The sequence below is a fragment of the Peromyscus californicus genome, unplaced genomic scaffold, assembly GCF_007827085.1.
Source record: "Peromyscus californicus insignis strain IS unplaced genomic scaffold, ASM782708v3 Scaffold_12__1_contigs__length_115047231, whole genome shotgun sequence".
In the NCBI taxonomy this organism is placed as follows: domain Eukaryota; kingdom Metazoa; phylum Chordata; class Mammalia; order Rodentia; family Cricetidae; genus Peromyscus; species Peromyscus californicus.
Genome location: NW_026294413.1, coordinates 70,705,060 through 70,716,218, shown reverse-complemented (window position 1 = coordinate 70,716,218; position 11,159 = coordinate 70,705,060). Strand labels below are relative to the sequence as shown.

Here is an 11,159-nt window from a genome sequence, read left to right as displayed (position 1 = left end):
TTACTCCCTCCCTTCCACCTCCCCTCTCCCCCTCCCCACATCCATTCTTCCTCCTCTGCTTCTCTTCAGAAAAGGGCAGGTCTCTCACGGATATCAACCAGCCATGGCATACCAACTAGAGAGACTAGACACCTTCTCTCCTGTTAAGGCTGGAGGAGGCAAACCAGTCTGAGGAGTATGGACCCAAAAGCAGGCAAGAGAGTCAGAGACAGCACCTGCTCCCACTGTTAGGAGTTCCACAAGAAGACCAAGCTTCAAATGGATGCAAACAGCCTAGGTCAGTCCCATGCAGGCTCCTTGGTTGTTGGTTCAGTCTCTGTGAGCCCTTATCATCCCAGGCTTTTAAGAGGAATTGCTGAACAGTTTTATTAATTAAAAAAAAAAAAAAACCCAGAGCCAGATATTAGGGTGGAAACCGAGAGATCAGAGGAATAGGACAAGCCCCAGCCAACCTCACCTCACCAACTCCTCAGCTCCCAGAGAGAACTACTTCCTGTGTACCCATTCCTATATCCTTTCTGTGCCTGCCATCTTACTTCACCCAGCTATAACACTTTTCTCTTTCTGCCCAGCTCTATCATTTCCTGTCTGTCTGTCCAGATCTCCAGACCTCTATGGTTAACTACTGTTGGAATTTAAAGGCATGTGCCATCACACCTGGCTCTGTTCCCAGTGTGGCCTTGAACCCACAAAGATATGGATGAATCTCTTCCTCTTGAATCTTAGGGTTAAAGGTGTGTGCTCCAGTGCCTGACTTCCATGCTTAATATATTGGCTGACTTTTTCCTCTGATCCTCAGATAACTTTATTGGGGTACACAGATAAAATATCACCACATTTCCTCTTTTTTGTCTAATATAAAAAAGTTATAACTAACATAAGAAAAACTATACACAATAAGTAAAATAAATATATACAATATATACAGACAATAAATACATCAACAATGTCTAGTCCATTTGCACTTGAAAAATTCAGCGAAAATATTTGATTATATATCTTATCTTTGTGAATTCAGGAAAGTTACTTAGCTTCTCTGAGACTGTGGATGGTAGCATAGTCATCCTTTATTCTACAGCTAATATGCACTTACAATGGGTACATATTATGTTTGTCTCTCTGGGGTTGGGTTACCTCACTCAGGATGATCTTTTCTAGTCCCATCCATTTGCCATCATATTTCATGATGTCAGTGTTTTTAGCAGATGAGTTATACTCCATAATGTAAATAACAAAAGTTGGTTATTTAAAAGTTGTATTATGGTTTATATTGTGATCTTAAGTGAGATCTTGGAGATGAACCATAAAGGAAAGATTATGGCTAAATAACGCTGTTTGTATGTGTCAGGTTGACAAGGGGTCAGTTGTGATAGTGAATTTTTGTTGACTTGATGCAAACTGGAGATACCAGGAAGAGGGAACCTCAATCAAGGAGTTTTGTCGTACTTGTTTGGAGGCCTGTTCGTGGACATTTTCTTATTAACAATTGACATGGGAGGGCCCAACCCCCAGTGAGCATTGTCATCCCTGGGCAGGAGGTCTGGGTTATATAAAAAACAAGATGAGCAAGACAGGAGGAGGAGCAAGTTAGTAAGCAGATTTCATATATGTTTCTTGCCACTTTTCCAGCTTGAATTCCTGACGGCTTACTTCAGTGATGGACTATGATCAGAAATGTAAACCAAATAAATGTTTCCCTCCACAAGTTTAATTTGGTCTTCATGTTTATTTATCTTAGTAATAGAAAGCAAACCAGTTCAAACACCAAAAGAGGTAACCCATTCCTGGCACTGGCATTTTTATTTGATACCCTGTGGTATCTAGTAGATTTATTTATTCTTGTCCCAGGGTAACTCCATCTTAACTCTTTTTATTTATGTGTGTATAATCTTCTAGAATGAAGGAAATTTTAAATTGATCCATTATTTTTTTCATTATAATTATAATAATAAACACACACTAATTGTACAAAGTAGTTGGGTGTTGCAAGATTTTAGTATAGGCATTTGCATAGATTTCCTGATATTCATCTCTCCTTCACCCTCTGTTGTTCTGTCCCTTCCCCTGTCTCTGCTCCTCCTACCCTTACTCATTTGTCGAACTTCGATTTTCAGAGCATCTTTACTTTCTTTTTTTCCTTCTTTTCCTTTTTTGTTAGTTTTTACATATGAGAACACATGTGTTGTGTGTCTCTACATGTCTGCTTTATTTTGCTTAACATCATGTCCTTCAATACCATCTGTTCCCCTAGAGATGGCACCAGTTCATTTTTCCTTGTGGTTGAATTTAGCTCTGTTGTTTGAAGTAAAATATTTTCTTCATTCATAGGTTGACAGGTGATGCCTAGGCTGTATGTGGGCAATAGTGAATGGTGCTGTAATAAACATGTATATGCAGGTCTCTCTCTTATGTGATGACATCAGTTTCCCTGGATAAATGCCCATAAGTAGTATTAGTAGGATCAGTGGTCTTTTTCTCTTCCTTCCTTCCTTCCTTCCTTCCTTCCTTCCTTCCTTCCTTCCTTCCTTCCTTTCTTTCCTTATTTCTTTCTTTCTTTATTTTTTCTTTCCCTCTTTCCTTCCTTCCTTCCTTTCCTCCTACGTTCCTTCCTGCTTGGTTTCTTTCTTTTAATACTTCAGAAGAAAAACAGTGCTATTCTTGGTGGCTTTATCAACACATATTCCTACCAACAGTGTATAATGGTAGAATTACAATGAGGGGATTTCTGAATTTCAATGACTTTTTTCTGAACTCCTAAATTTGAGCGAAATGGGAAAGTGTTTTCTACGTCAGAAAAAGCTGAAGACAAAGTGTTTGTGAGGGGTGGAGCCTGTTGAAAGAACTAAGTGCCTGTGAAGGCAGATTCAGTGTTCTGTGGGGAGATAAAAGGCCACTGGAGTTCTCCCCAAGCTTCAGTTGAGGAGAAATGGATAAGATCCTGAAGTCATCAGTTTTAGTCCTAGCCCTTCACCTAGCCTGTGAGTCATGGAGAAGAAAATTCAGGATGTGTAATTAATATGGAGGTGTGAGAGAACTGGGGCACAGGACAAAACCATGAATGCTGACACCACAAGCAGGTATACAAACCTGGGAAACTAATGACATTTGTTGTGTCTCTCTGCACAGGGGTGAGTGGCCAGCAGCAGGACAGACGTGACCAGCAGCAAGTGAGACAAAGTCCCCAATCTCTGACAGTCTGGGAAGGAGGGACTTCAGTTCTTAACTGCACTTATGAGAACAGCGCATTTGACTACTTCCCATGGTACCGGCAATTCCCTGGTGAAGGTCCTACACTTCTGATAGCCATACGATCCGTGTCGAATAAAAAGGAAGATGGAAGATTCACCGTCTTCTTCAGGAAAAGTGATAAACATTTCTCCTTGCACATCACGGATTCTCAGCCTGGAGACTCAGCCACCTACTTCTGTGCAGCAAGTGCACAGTGCTCTCCAGGCACCTGCAGCCCATACCCAAACCCGCAGCTGAGGCTCCAGCAAAACCCTGCTGTGGGGCTGAGCCTGGCAGAGGTGCAGAGGGGTTTTATTTGCAGGAGCAGGTTTCAGGTGACACAGTGAATGTAAGAATTAGACTCATTCAGGTCACAGACCGACCAAGGGGAAGTCAGGGCTTGCTTTTCTCCAGTCTCCCTTTGCTCCTCAGGCACCACTGAAGTTTTAGATCTATTTCCTTAACTAGCTTAGTTGAATTGTTTTCCTAAGTGGTTGTACAAATGATTTCTGTGTGGTTGCTTCGCACCAAGTGGAAATTATAAAGTCCCCATCACCCTACACTCTTGTCAACATGCTATTAGTGTGTAGATATTACAGCACAATGTCAGTCATTTTGTGCCTTATGTGATAGAAATCACATAGAATTATCTTTCACCTCAATCTCCTCTGATTACCAGGGAAGTAGTGATGTATGTGACGATTGGATACATCTAATTCCTCTTTTTTTTGCTTTTTATATCCCATCTACCTTCAAGAAATTCATGTATAGAAACCAGGATGTACTTACAAGGATGAAGGTGTGTTTATACTAGATAAATGACATCTGTGAGGGAAAGAAGAATTCAATTTACTCATATCATGAAAATACATAATATTTCACTATATAATAATATATAAGACTATAATATATTTCACTAAAGAAATATTTTCATAAGTGTATTTCATAGATAAACAAAATAAGATTTTGAAGGTAAATATTTTTAGCTAACAGAAGCACCTACAGTCTTTATGGCCATCGGCAGTGCACAAAATGGAAAAGGACTTCTCATAGCCTAACACTTTGCAAGGTTTACTCACTTAATGCTACATACACACTAACAAGATTTCCACTGGAGACAAATTTAATCAGCTTATAAATTTAAATGTTTTTATGCTACATAGTTGAAGGTTGTGGGAGTCCTAACTACCTAGGAAGCCAAGGCAAGAGGCATGGTTGAGCCTATGATTAGAAGTCTAGATGAGCCACATAGTGAAACTTTGTCTTACAAAACCTAATCCAGCCAAATAAATCAATGTGGGAGATACTTAACTTAAGTATGTAAAGCCTGCAAGCTCTCCTTCCCATCCACAGTGAGTAACTTTTCAATATCCAAAAGAGAGAATGAAGAAGGAAAATCAGTCAGTTGGCTCTTAGCAGTAGAAGATAAATCTCACAATACCAGTGGGTGAACTCACCAAGTCTTTCAAAGTGTTAGATCCTTGTCAAGTTTAAATTTGAGCCAGAAGTTGGGAACAGTATTTGTATCAGATTGGAATAGGCGTCACTGAATACAAACACCTAGCTCAGCAGTCAGCAGGAGAGCAAGGTATCCTTAAAGATGCAGAAGAGAGAATTGAGAAATTCTGGGTACTTCAAGACAGAACTCTGAGCTTCCTAGGGATTTAAATGCTGAAAAATATTTAAAGAGATCTAAGAGACAATGAAGACAGGTTAATTTATAATAACATAATTATCACCATTTGGGTGTCTTTATGTGGTAGTCGAAATCTATCATGTGGTAGATGTCTGAGTTTGAGGCCATCCTGGTCTACTGAGTTAGTTCCAGGACAGCCAAGCTTAGGTGATAAAGGAGACAATTGAAATCAGGAAGGTGGTGAAGATGTGTTTTAACAAGGGAGCCAATCCTAGTTCCAGCAAGCAGGACAAGGTGGCAGCCTGGTCAAATAGATTCTCTTTTAGAATCAAGGATGAACTCTGTGTAATCTCCCTCTGTACCAAGGAAAGTCTCTGAGGCCAGGCATGTAGCGGGTGTGTACCTGAATGGAGGTCCAGAGAGGCAACCCCATTAAGTTGTGAAGGTTAAGCCTGGATTACCTTGGAGAAACCAAGATATTAGAGATGCCAGAGTCTTGGGATATCTGGCAGGAAAGATGCTAACAGGTAGTGCAACAAGCCCAAGAGAGAGAAATGTGTTGCAGTCAACAAAGCTGAAAGGAGTTGGAGATCTGAAGAGCATTTTGACATCAGAAATGGAAATGCAGAGTTTGGAGTTTGCCCAGATGGTTTTCAATTTTCTTTGGTCCAACATTACCTTATTATGTTCTCTTTCCTCCTTTTGGAATAATAATATATTTTCTGCGCCATTGTATGTTAGAAGTATATAACCTGCTCTTTGATTTTGATTTTACAGGGCATCACAGTTAAGAGATTACCTTGTGTCTCAGAAGAGATGGTCTTTTAAACAATGTTGAGACTGTGCTAGACTATTGGGACTTTTGAAGTTGGAACAAATGCATTTTTGCATTATGATATATCTACAAGCTTATGGGAACTAGGAGTGGAATGTGGTGGTTTGAATAAGAATGGCCCCCAGAGGCTCATAGATTTGAATTGTTAGTCACCAGGAAGTAACCCTATTTGAAAGGATTAGGAACTATAGCCTCTTTGGAGGAATTGTGTCACTGGTGATGGGCTTTAAGGTTCCAAAAACCCACATCAAGCCTATAGTATCCCCCCCCTCTTTCTCTCTCCTCTGCCTCCACATAAGGATGTATGTATTAGCTACTGCCCCAGTACTTGCTTGAATGTCACCATGTTCCCTAACATGATGATAATGTGTTGATTTTTGCTGACCTATGCAGATCTGTCTGCTAGACCTGGGATCTGAGGATCTGAAAGAATGGGGCCAACTACAGTCTAATGTTATAGACAACCATACTTCAGTTTCAGCATACTTTTATACTCAAATGCAACAAAGAAAGCAATGATTCAAAGAAGACTGACTGGGTGCAACAAAACACAATCAGAAAAACATGTAAATAAACACCAGTAAGCACATAATCAATATTAACAGAGCAGCCTTGGAGAGAACTTTCTCTGGACAGGCCAATTTAAACACAATTGCCTTGCACATACTATAGATTATATATGAGGAAGCACAAAATCAAGGCAGAGGGCCATATCAAGATTCAGAATATACTCACCAGGTTGGTTTCTATAGCTATATTCTGACATTCAACAGTAATAAACATGTGTTAAGAATTGAATAGAGATGTTTAACATAGGAGGCACACAATCACACCCAAGACCAATCCAGGGAACAAAATGCACTTCAGTTAAATGGTCCTCTGCATTTTTTTTTCCTGGAGCCTCTCTCATGGTTCTTTAAAGGCCCTGTTCACCATGCATTACTCTTTTGACTATTTCAAGAATAATGAACTAAACCTTTGAAACTAAGCAAGACCCAAATTAAACACTTTCTTTCATAACAGTGTGCTTGGTCATGGTATATCTTCACAGCCATTGAAGAGTGACAAAGTTACCTCCCCCCATTAACCCTAATTCCTATTTTTGTGAATGACTGAATTTTTTTGTATGATTCCTTAAGGACTGAGCTTTAATCTTTTTTTAAGATTTGATTTTTATTTACATTTGTGCATATGCAGCCCATGTGAGTCTACACAGACTTGTGTGTGTACATGGGTACACCTACCTGTGTGTGTGTGAAGGACAGAAGATGATGTCCAATCACTCAGAGCTGGAGTTGCAGGTTTTTCAGGATGCTTAGCTAGTCAAGTGGGTCCTGAGATCTGAACTTCCATCTTTATGATTAGCAGCAAGTGCTTTTCAAACTGAACCATCTCTTTACCAAACGTAAGTTTTATCTTCACTGGGAAGTATTGTTTGCCAATTAAATCTCAAGGACAGACAAGGCAGCATTTAGAATGAGACCAACTGTCCAGCCCCTCACTCAAACCCAATGTGCTCCAAAGCCTCACCACAGAGGCTATGGCCATGCAGTACGGAGAACATCCACCAGCTCCATGGAGAACTAGAGCAGGGGCACAGCCCTGCCATCCTGAGCTCCCTAGGCTGCTGTGGCTCCCATGGTCTCCTTCTTAGCCACAGAAACTACAGTCTAGGGCATGTGCTGCCTGTCAGCACTCAGCAGTGAAGTGGGTAGAAGAGTACCAGAAATTCAGATACCAGAAACTCTTCCCCGATGTACATGTTGATTAGTTATTAAAACTCAAAGCAAGAACTGGAGCTCTTTCAGAGACATAGTTTTTGCTTTCTCTTCTGAATGCCTTTTGGTTCATTTCATCCATTGGGATAATGAGAGCAAATGAATGATTAAGAGCTACATTTTTCAATGATGATACAGCAGTACCCAAAATCCAACCTCAAATTTATGTGGCATTAACATGCCCCTAAGTATTTTCAGGTTTCATGTATCATGTACATATAATAGGCTGCATTCACAGACACGCCTAGCAAGATTATGAGACCGTTTTATAATTAAAATATACACAGAATTTAACAAGTGAGACTGAATGCTTCAGGGCAATGGTACAGAAGCTTCCAGGAAATGTAATAAGTAAGTTCTTTGTGTGGCAAGAATAGGACATTTTCTGAATAAAACTAAATGTTAGACTATTACAAGCAAATCAGGTTTTGTAAAAGTAGGTTTTTAAATTAGTGTAACTTCTCTCTGTCTCTCTGTCTCTGTTTCTCTCTCTCTCCGTGTGTACGAGTACGTATGTGCATGTATGTGTATGTATGTGTGTGTGTGTATGTGTATGTGTGTGAGTATGTGTGTGTGTGTAATCCAGTGGTCAGCATTGGCTATCTTCCTCTATTGCTCTCCACATTTATTTATTCATTTAATTAATTAATTAATTAATATATTAATTTATGTGGTAGAGATTCTCACTGACACTGAAGCTCACCAATTGAACTAAACTGTCTGACTAGTGAGACCCCATGATTTTCCTGTCTCTGTTTCCCAGAGCTCTGACTGCAGGTGCACCCACATCAACTGCTGGAGATCAACACATAGGTCCTCATGATTCACAGCAGGAAAGTGACACACTGAGCTTCTCTTTAGTCTGTAAGGACTATGATTTTATTCATGTTACAGTTTCACAGAACATGAACAAACAGGTATCTTTTGGCATTCTGATGCACTGTCCTTTACCATGTGATTTAGAAGTAGCTCTGCTAATTGCTGGGTTTATGTGGACCCTAGCAGTAAAGGAGAAAGATTATTTCAGATGCCAGTATTTCACAGGGAAATTCACAGTCCTTTGAGGACCTTTTTATTTTAAAAAAAAATTAGGCTTTATTAGACAATAGATGTAGAGAAGTAAACATATGACAATGGTCTGGAAGTGCATTAAAGACTGCACATGGCTCTTGATGAATCTGACTTTGGGTCTCCCAAATTATCCTTCTAAATAACAACCATGAGTTCAAAGCAGCTTTATGCTCAGCAGGGATGGGTTTTCCCACTCTCCCTTTCAAGTCCTGCCTCTTTTAACTACCGAGAAAGACAGGAAGCAAATGAAAGTCTATGGTGAGCTACACTGTTTCCTCTGTACAAGGAGCTTGTGGCCTGTGATCAAACAAAACCCTACTTCCTGTTGAGGCAATGTAGGAAACACAGTACACATGCAGTCACTTAACACCGATCTAAGGCCGAGGAGACATATTCATAGAGAAGGAGATGTGCCACTTATCTCTTCACAGCCTGCTCTGTGTGTTGGTGGCCTTGGTCTTCTCTGGTATGGATGTTTTACATATAGTTAAGTATATTAAGCAGGAAGCCTTGCCCTAGGCAAGTAGCAGTTCGCATGGACTTGATAGGGAACAGGGATTAGAGAGAAGCAAGCAGAATATGTCTTCAGTTAGGTTTGTCTTGGGTCTCAAGGTAGTGAATTCCAACAGTGTTTTGTTCACACTATCACAGAATGAGCTTTTTTCTTTCTTTTGATTTTTCTCCAGGATCCAATTTGGGCCAGAAAGTGACTCAGGTTCAATCAACTGTAAGCACACAGGAGGGGGAAGAAGTCACTCTGGACTGTTCATATGAGACAAGATCGAACTTCTATTATCTTTTTTGGTACAAGCAGCTTCTTAGTGGAGAGATGATTGTTCTTATTCGCCAGTTTTCTTCTTCTCCTCAAACTGAGAAGAGCAGTGGCTACTCTGTTGTCTTTCAGGAATCAACCAAGTCCATCAGCCTTGTTATTTCAACCTCACAACTGGAAAATTCAGTCAAGTATTTCTGTGCACTCTGGGAACAGACTCACAGTGTTTGAAGTGATAGCACAAGCTGAACAAAAACTGGAGCTTCTTAACCACAGCCTCTCTCGGGGAGCCCAGATGAGAAGCACACCTGCACATCCCAGACAAGACGGTCCCAACCGTGGCTCCTTCATCTGTGGTCTGCATCAGAAGTATGTTTCTGAGTAAAAGTTCATATTATGAAATTTACAAACAGTCTTGCTGAGTGTCTTTGTCTTGAAAGTATTTAGCTAAAAATAGACCCAGAGCACACATGTAGTATTCTCTATACTTAGAAATCTTATACCACAATAATCTAAAGTATTAGTTTTTCTTTAAGTTGGTCACAGCACAGAGCTCAGACTAGGCATCTGGAAGAGCAAAGAACATAATTTCCTTGTGAATCTGAGAGAAGCAGAGCCACCATGAGGGAAGTTGTCAGAGACACATTAGGAGGAGTTCACCCCAGGAAACTGCTGGTTCTGGGGAGTCCCTACAAATCACTGTCTGCATCTGGTACTGAGCCTGAGATACAGAAGGTCAGCTAGGCCGGAATAGGGAAGGACAGCAGCTTGAGGGCAGCAACTGATTGTATTGATACTTTTGAAAACACAGTGAGGCTCATAAGTCAATTGGAATCTATAAGGATAAACTTCCCCTATCTCCTCAATCTCTCTCCTTTGAGGGAACTTCTGAAGAAACCATGGTATTTTCTAACACACTACACTCAGACTTGACCCAAGATAAAGAAAAGCTCTAGAAGTGAAGAGTAGAGAGCGAATGGTAAATTGACTTGAAACCTCATTGACATCATATGTGCCTGGGCCTGAATCAACTGAGGTACATAAAAATATAACTATATACAAATATATCCCACCTGTTTCTCAACTCCTCTGCAGTTGCTTTTTCCATGTCCAATCTCTGAACAAAACAACATGGGGAAGGAAATTCCAGGAAATGTGTTTCCAGATATGTTTTCAAAGATTAATTAATTTATTTATTTTATATTGTGAGTAACTGTTTTCCCTCCATGTTTGTGTGTGTACTGTGAGCATATCTGGTGCTCATGGAGGCCAGGGGAGGGCCTCTGCAAGAGACTCAAGTGCTCTTAACTACTGAGTCAATATTCTAACCCCTTTTTCTGCATGGTTTACACTCAGACTCCAACGCTGCCATAGGGCTTCTGGGTAAGCTGTGGGATTAGATGTTGGGTTTCTGACATAAGAGGAAACAGAGGCAAGGTAAAACCACAATAGTCATTTAAGAGAAAGAGATAAAGAAAGTGCTGGCATGGTACTGTCTCCAAAAAGAACCAGCCAAGCAACAGAGCTCTAACAAGCTGCTCCTGCCAGTTAGCACCAGCTGTAGCCAGCAGTGAAGTGTCTGCCTGCATGGGCTCCATGAGAGTCACAGAGAGAAAATTCAGCTGTCCTAATGCCTTTTCCCTGGTCTCTGTTTCAGTTCCCGGCTCTGGATTCTTGTCCTGATTTCTGACTTGGTTCCCTCAATGTTTACTGTGAGGTAGAAATATGATCTGAAATATTTTCTTTCTTATACAGGTTGGTTTTGATCTGTGTTCTGTTACAGAAACCCAAACCAAATTAGAACGGGGCCTCAACTCAAAAAGTTCTGATAGAAAAGTG

General features: G+C 40.4%; 1 gene segment (V, D, J or C); it reads left to right on the top strand.

The window, feature by feature from the left end:
• The first annotated feature begins 2,926 nt into the window (after positions 1–2,926).
• On the top strand, positions 2,927–3,575 carry LOC128106690 (T cell receptor alpha variable 23/delta variable 6-like). The segment is given in 2 exon segments: positions 2,927–2,978; positions 3,127–3,575. Coding segments are annotated over 2 exon segments (501 nt in total).
• Positions 3,576–11,159: the final 7,584 nt, after the last annotated feature.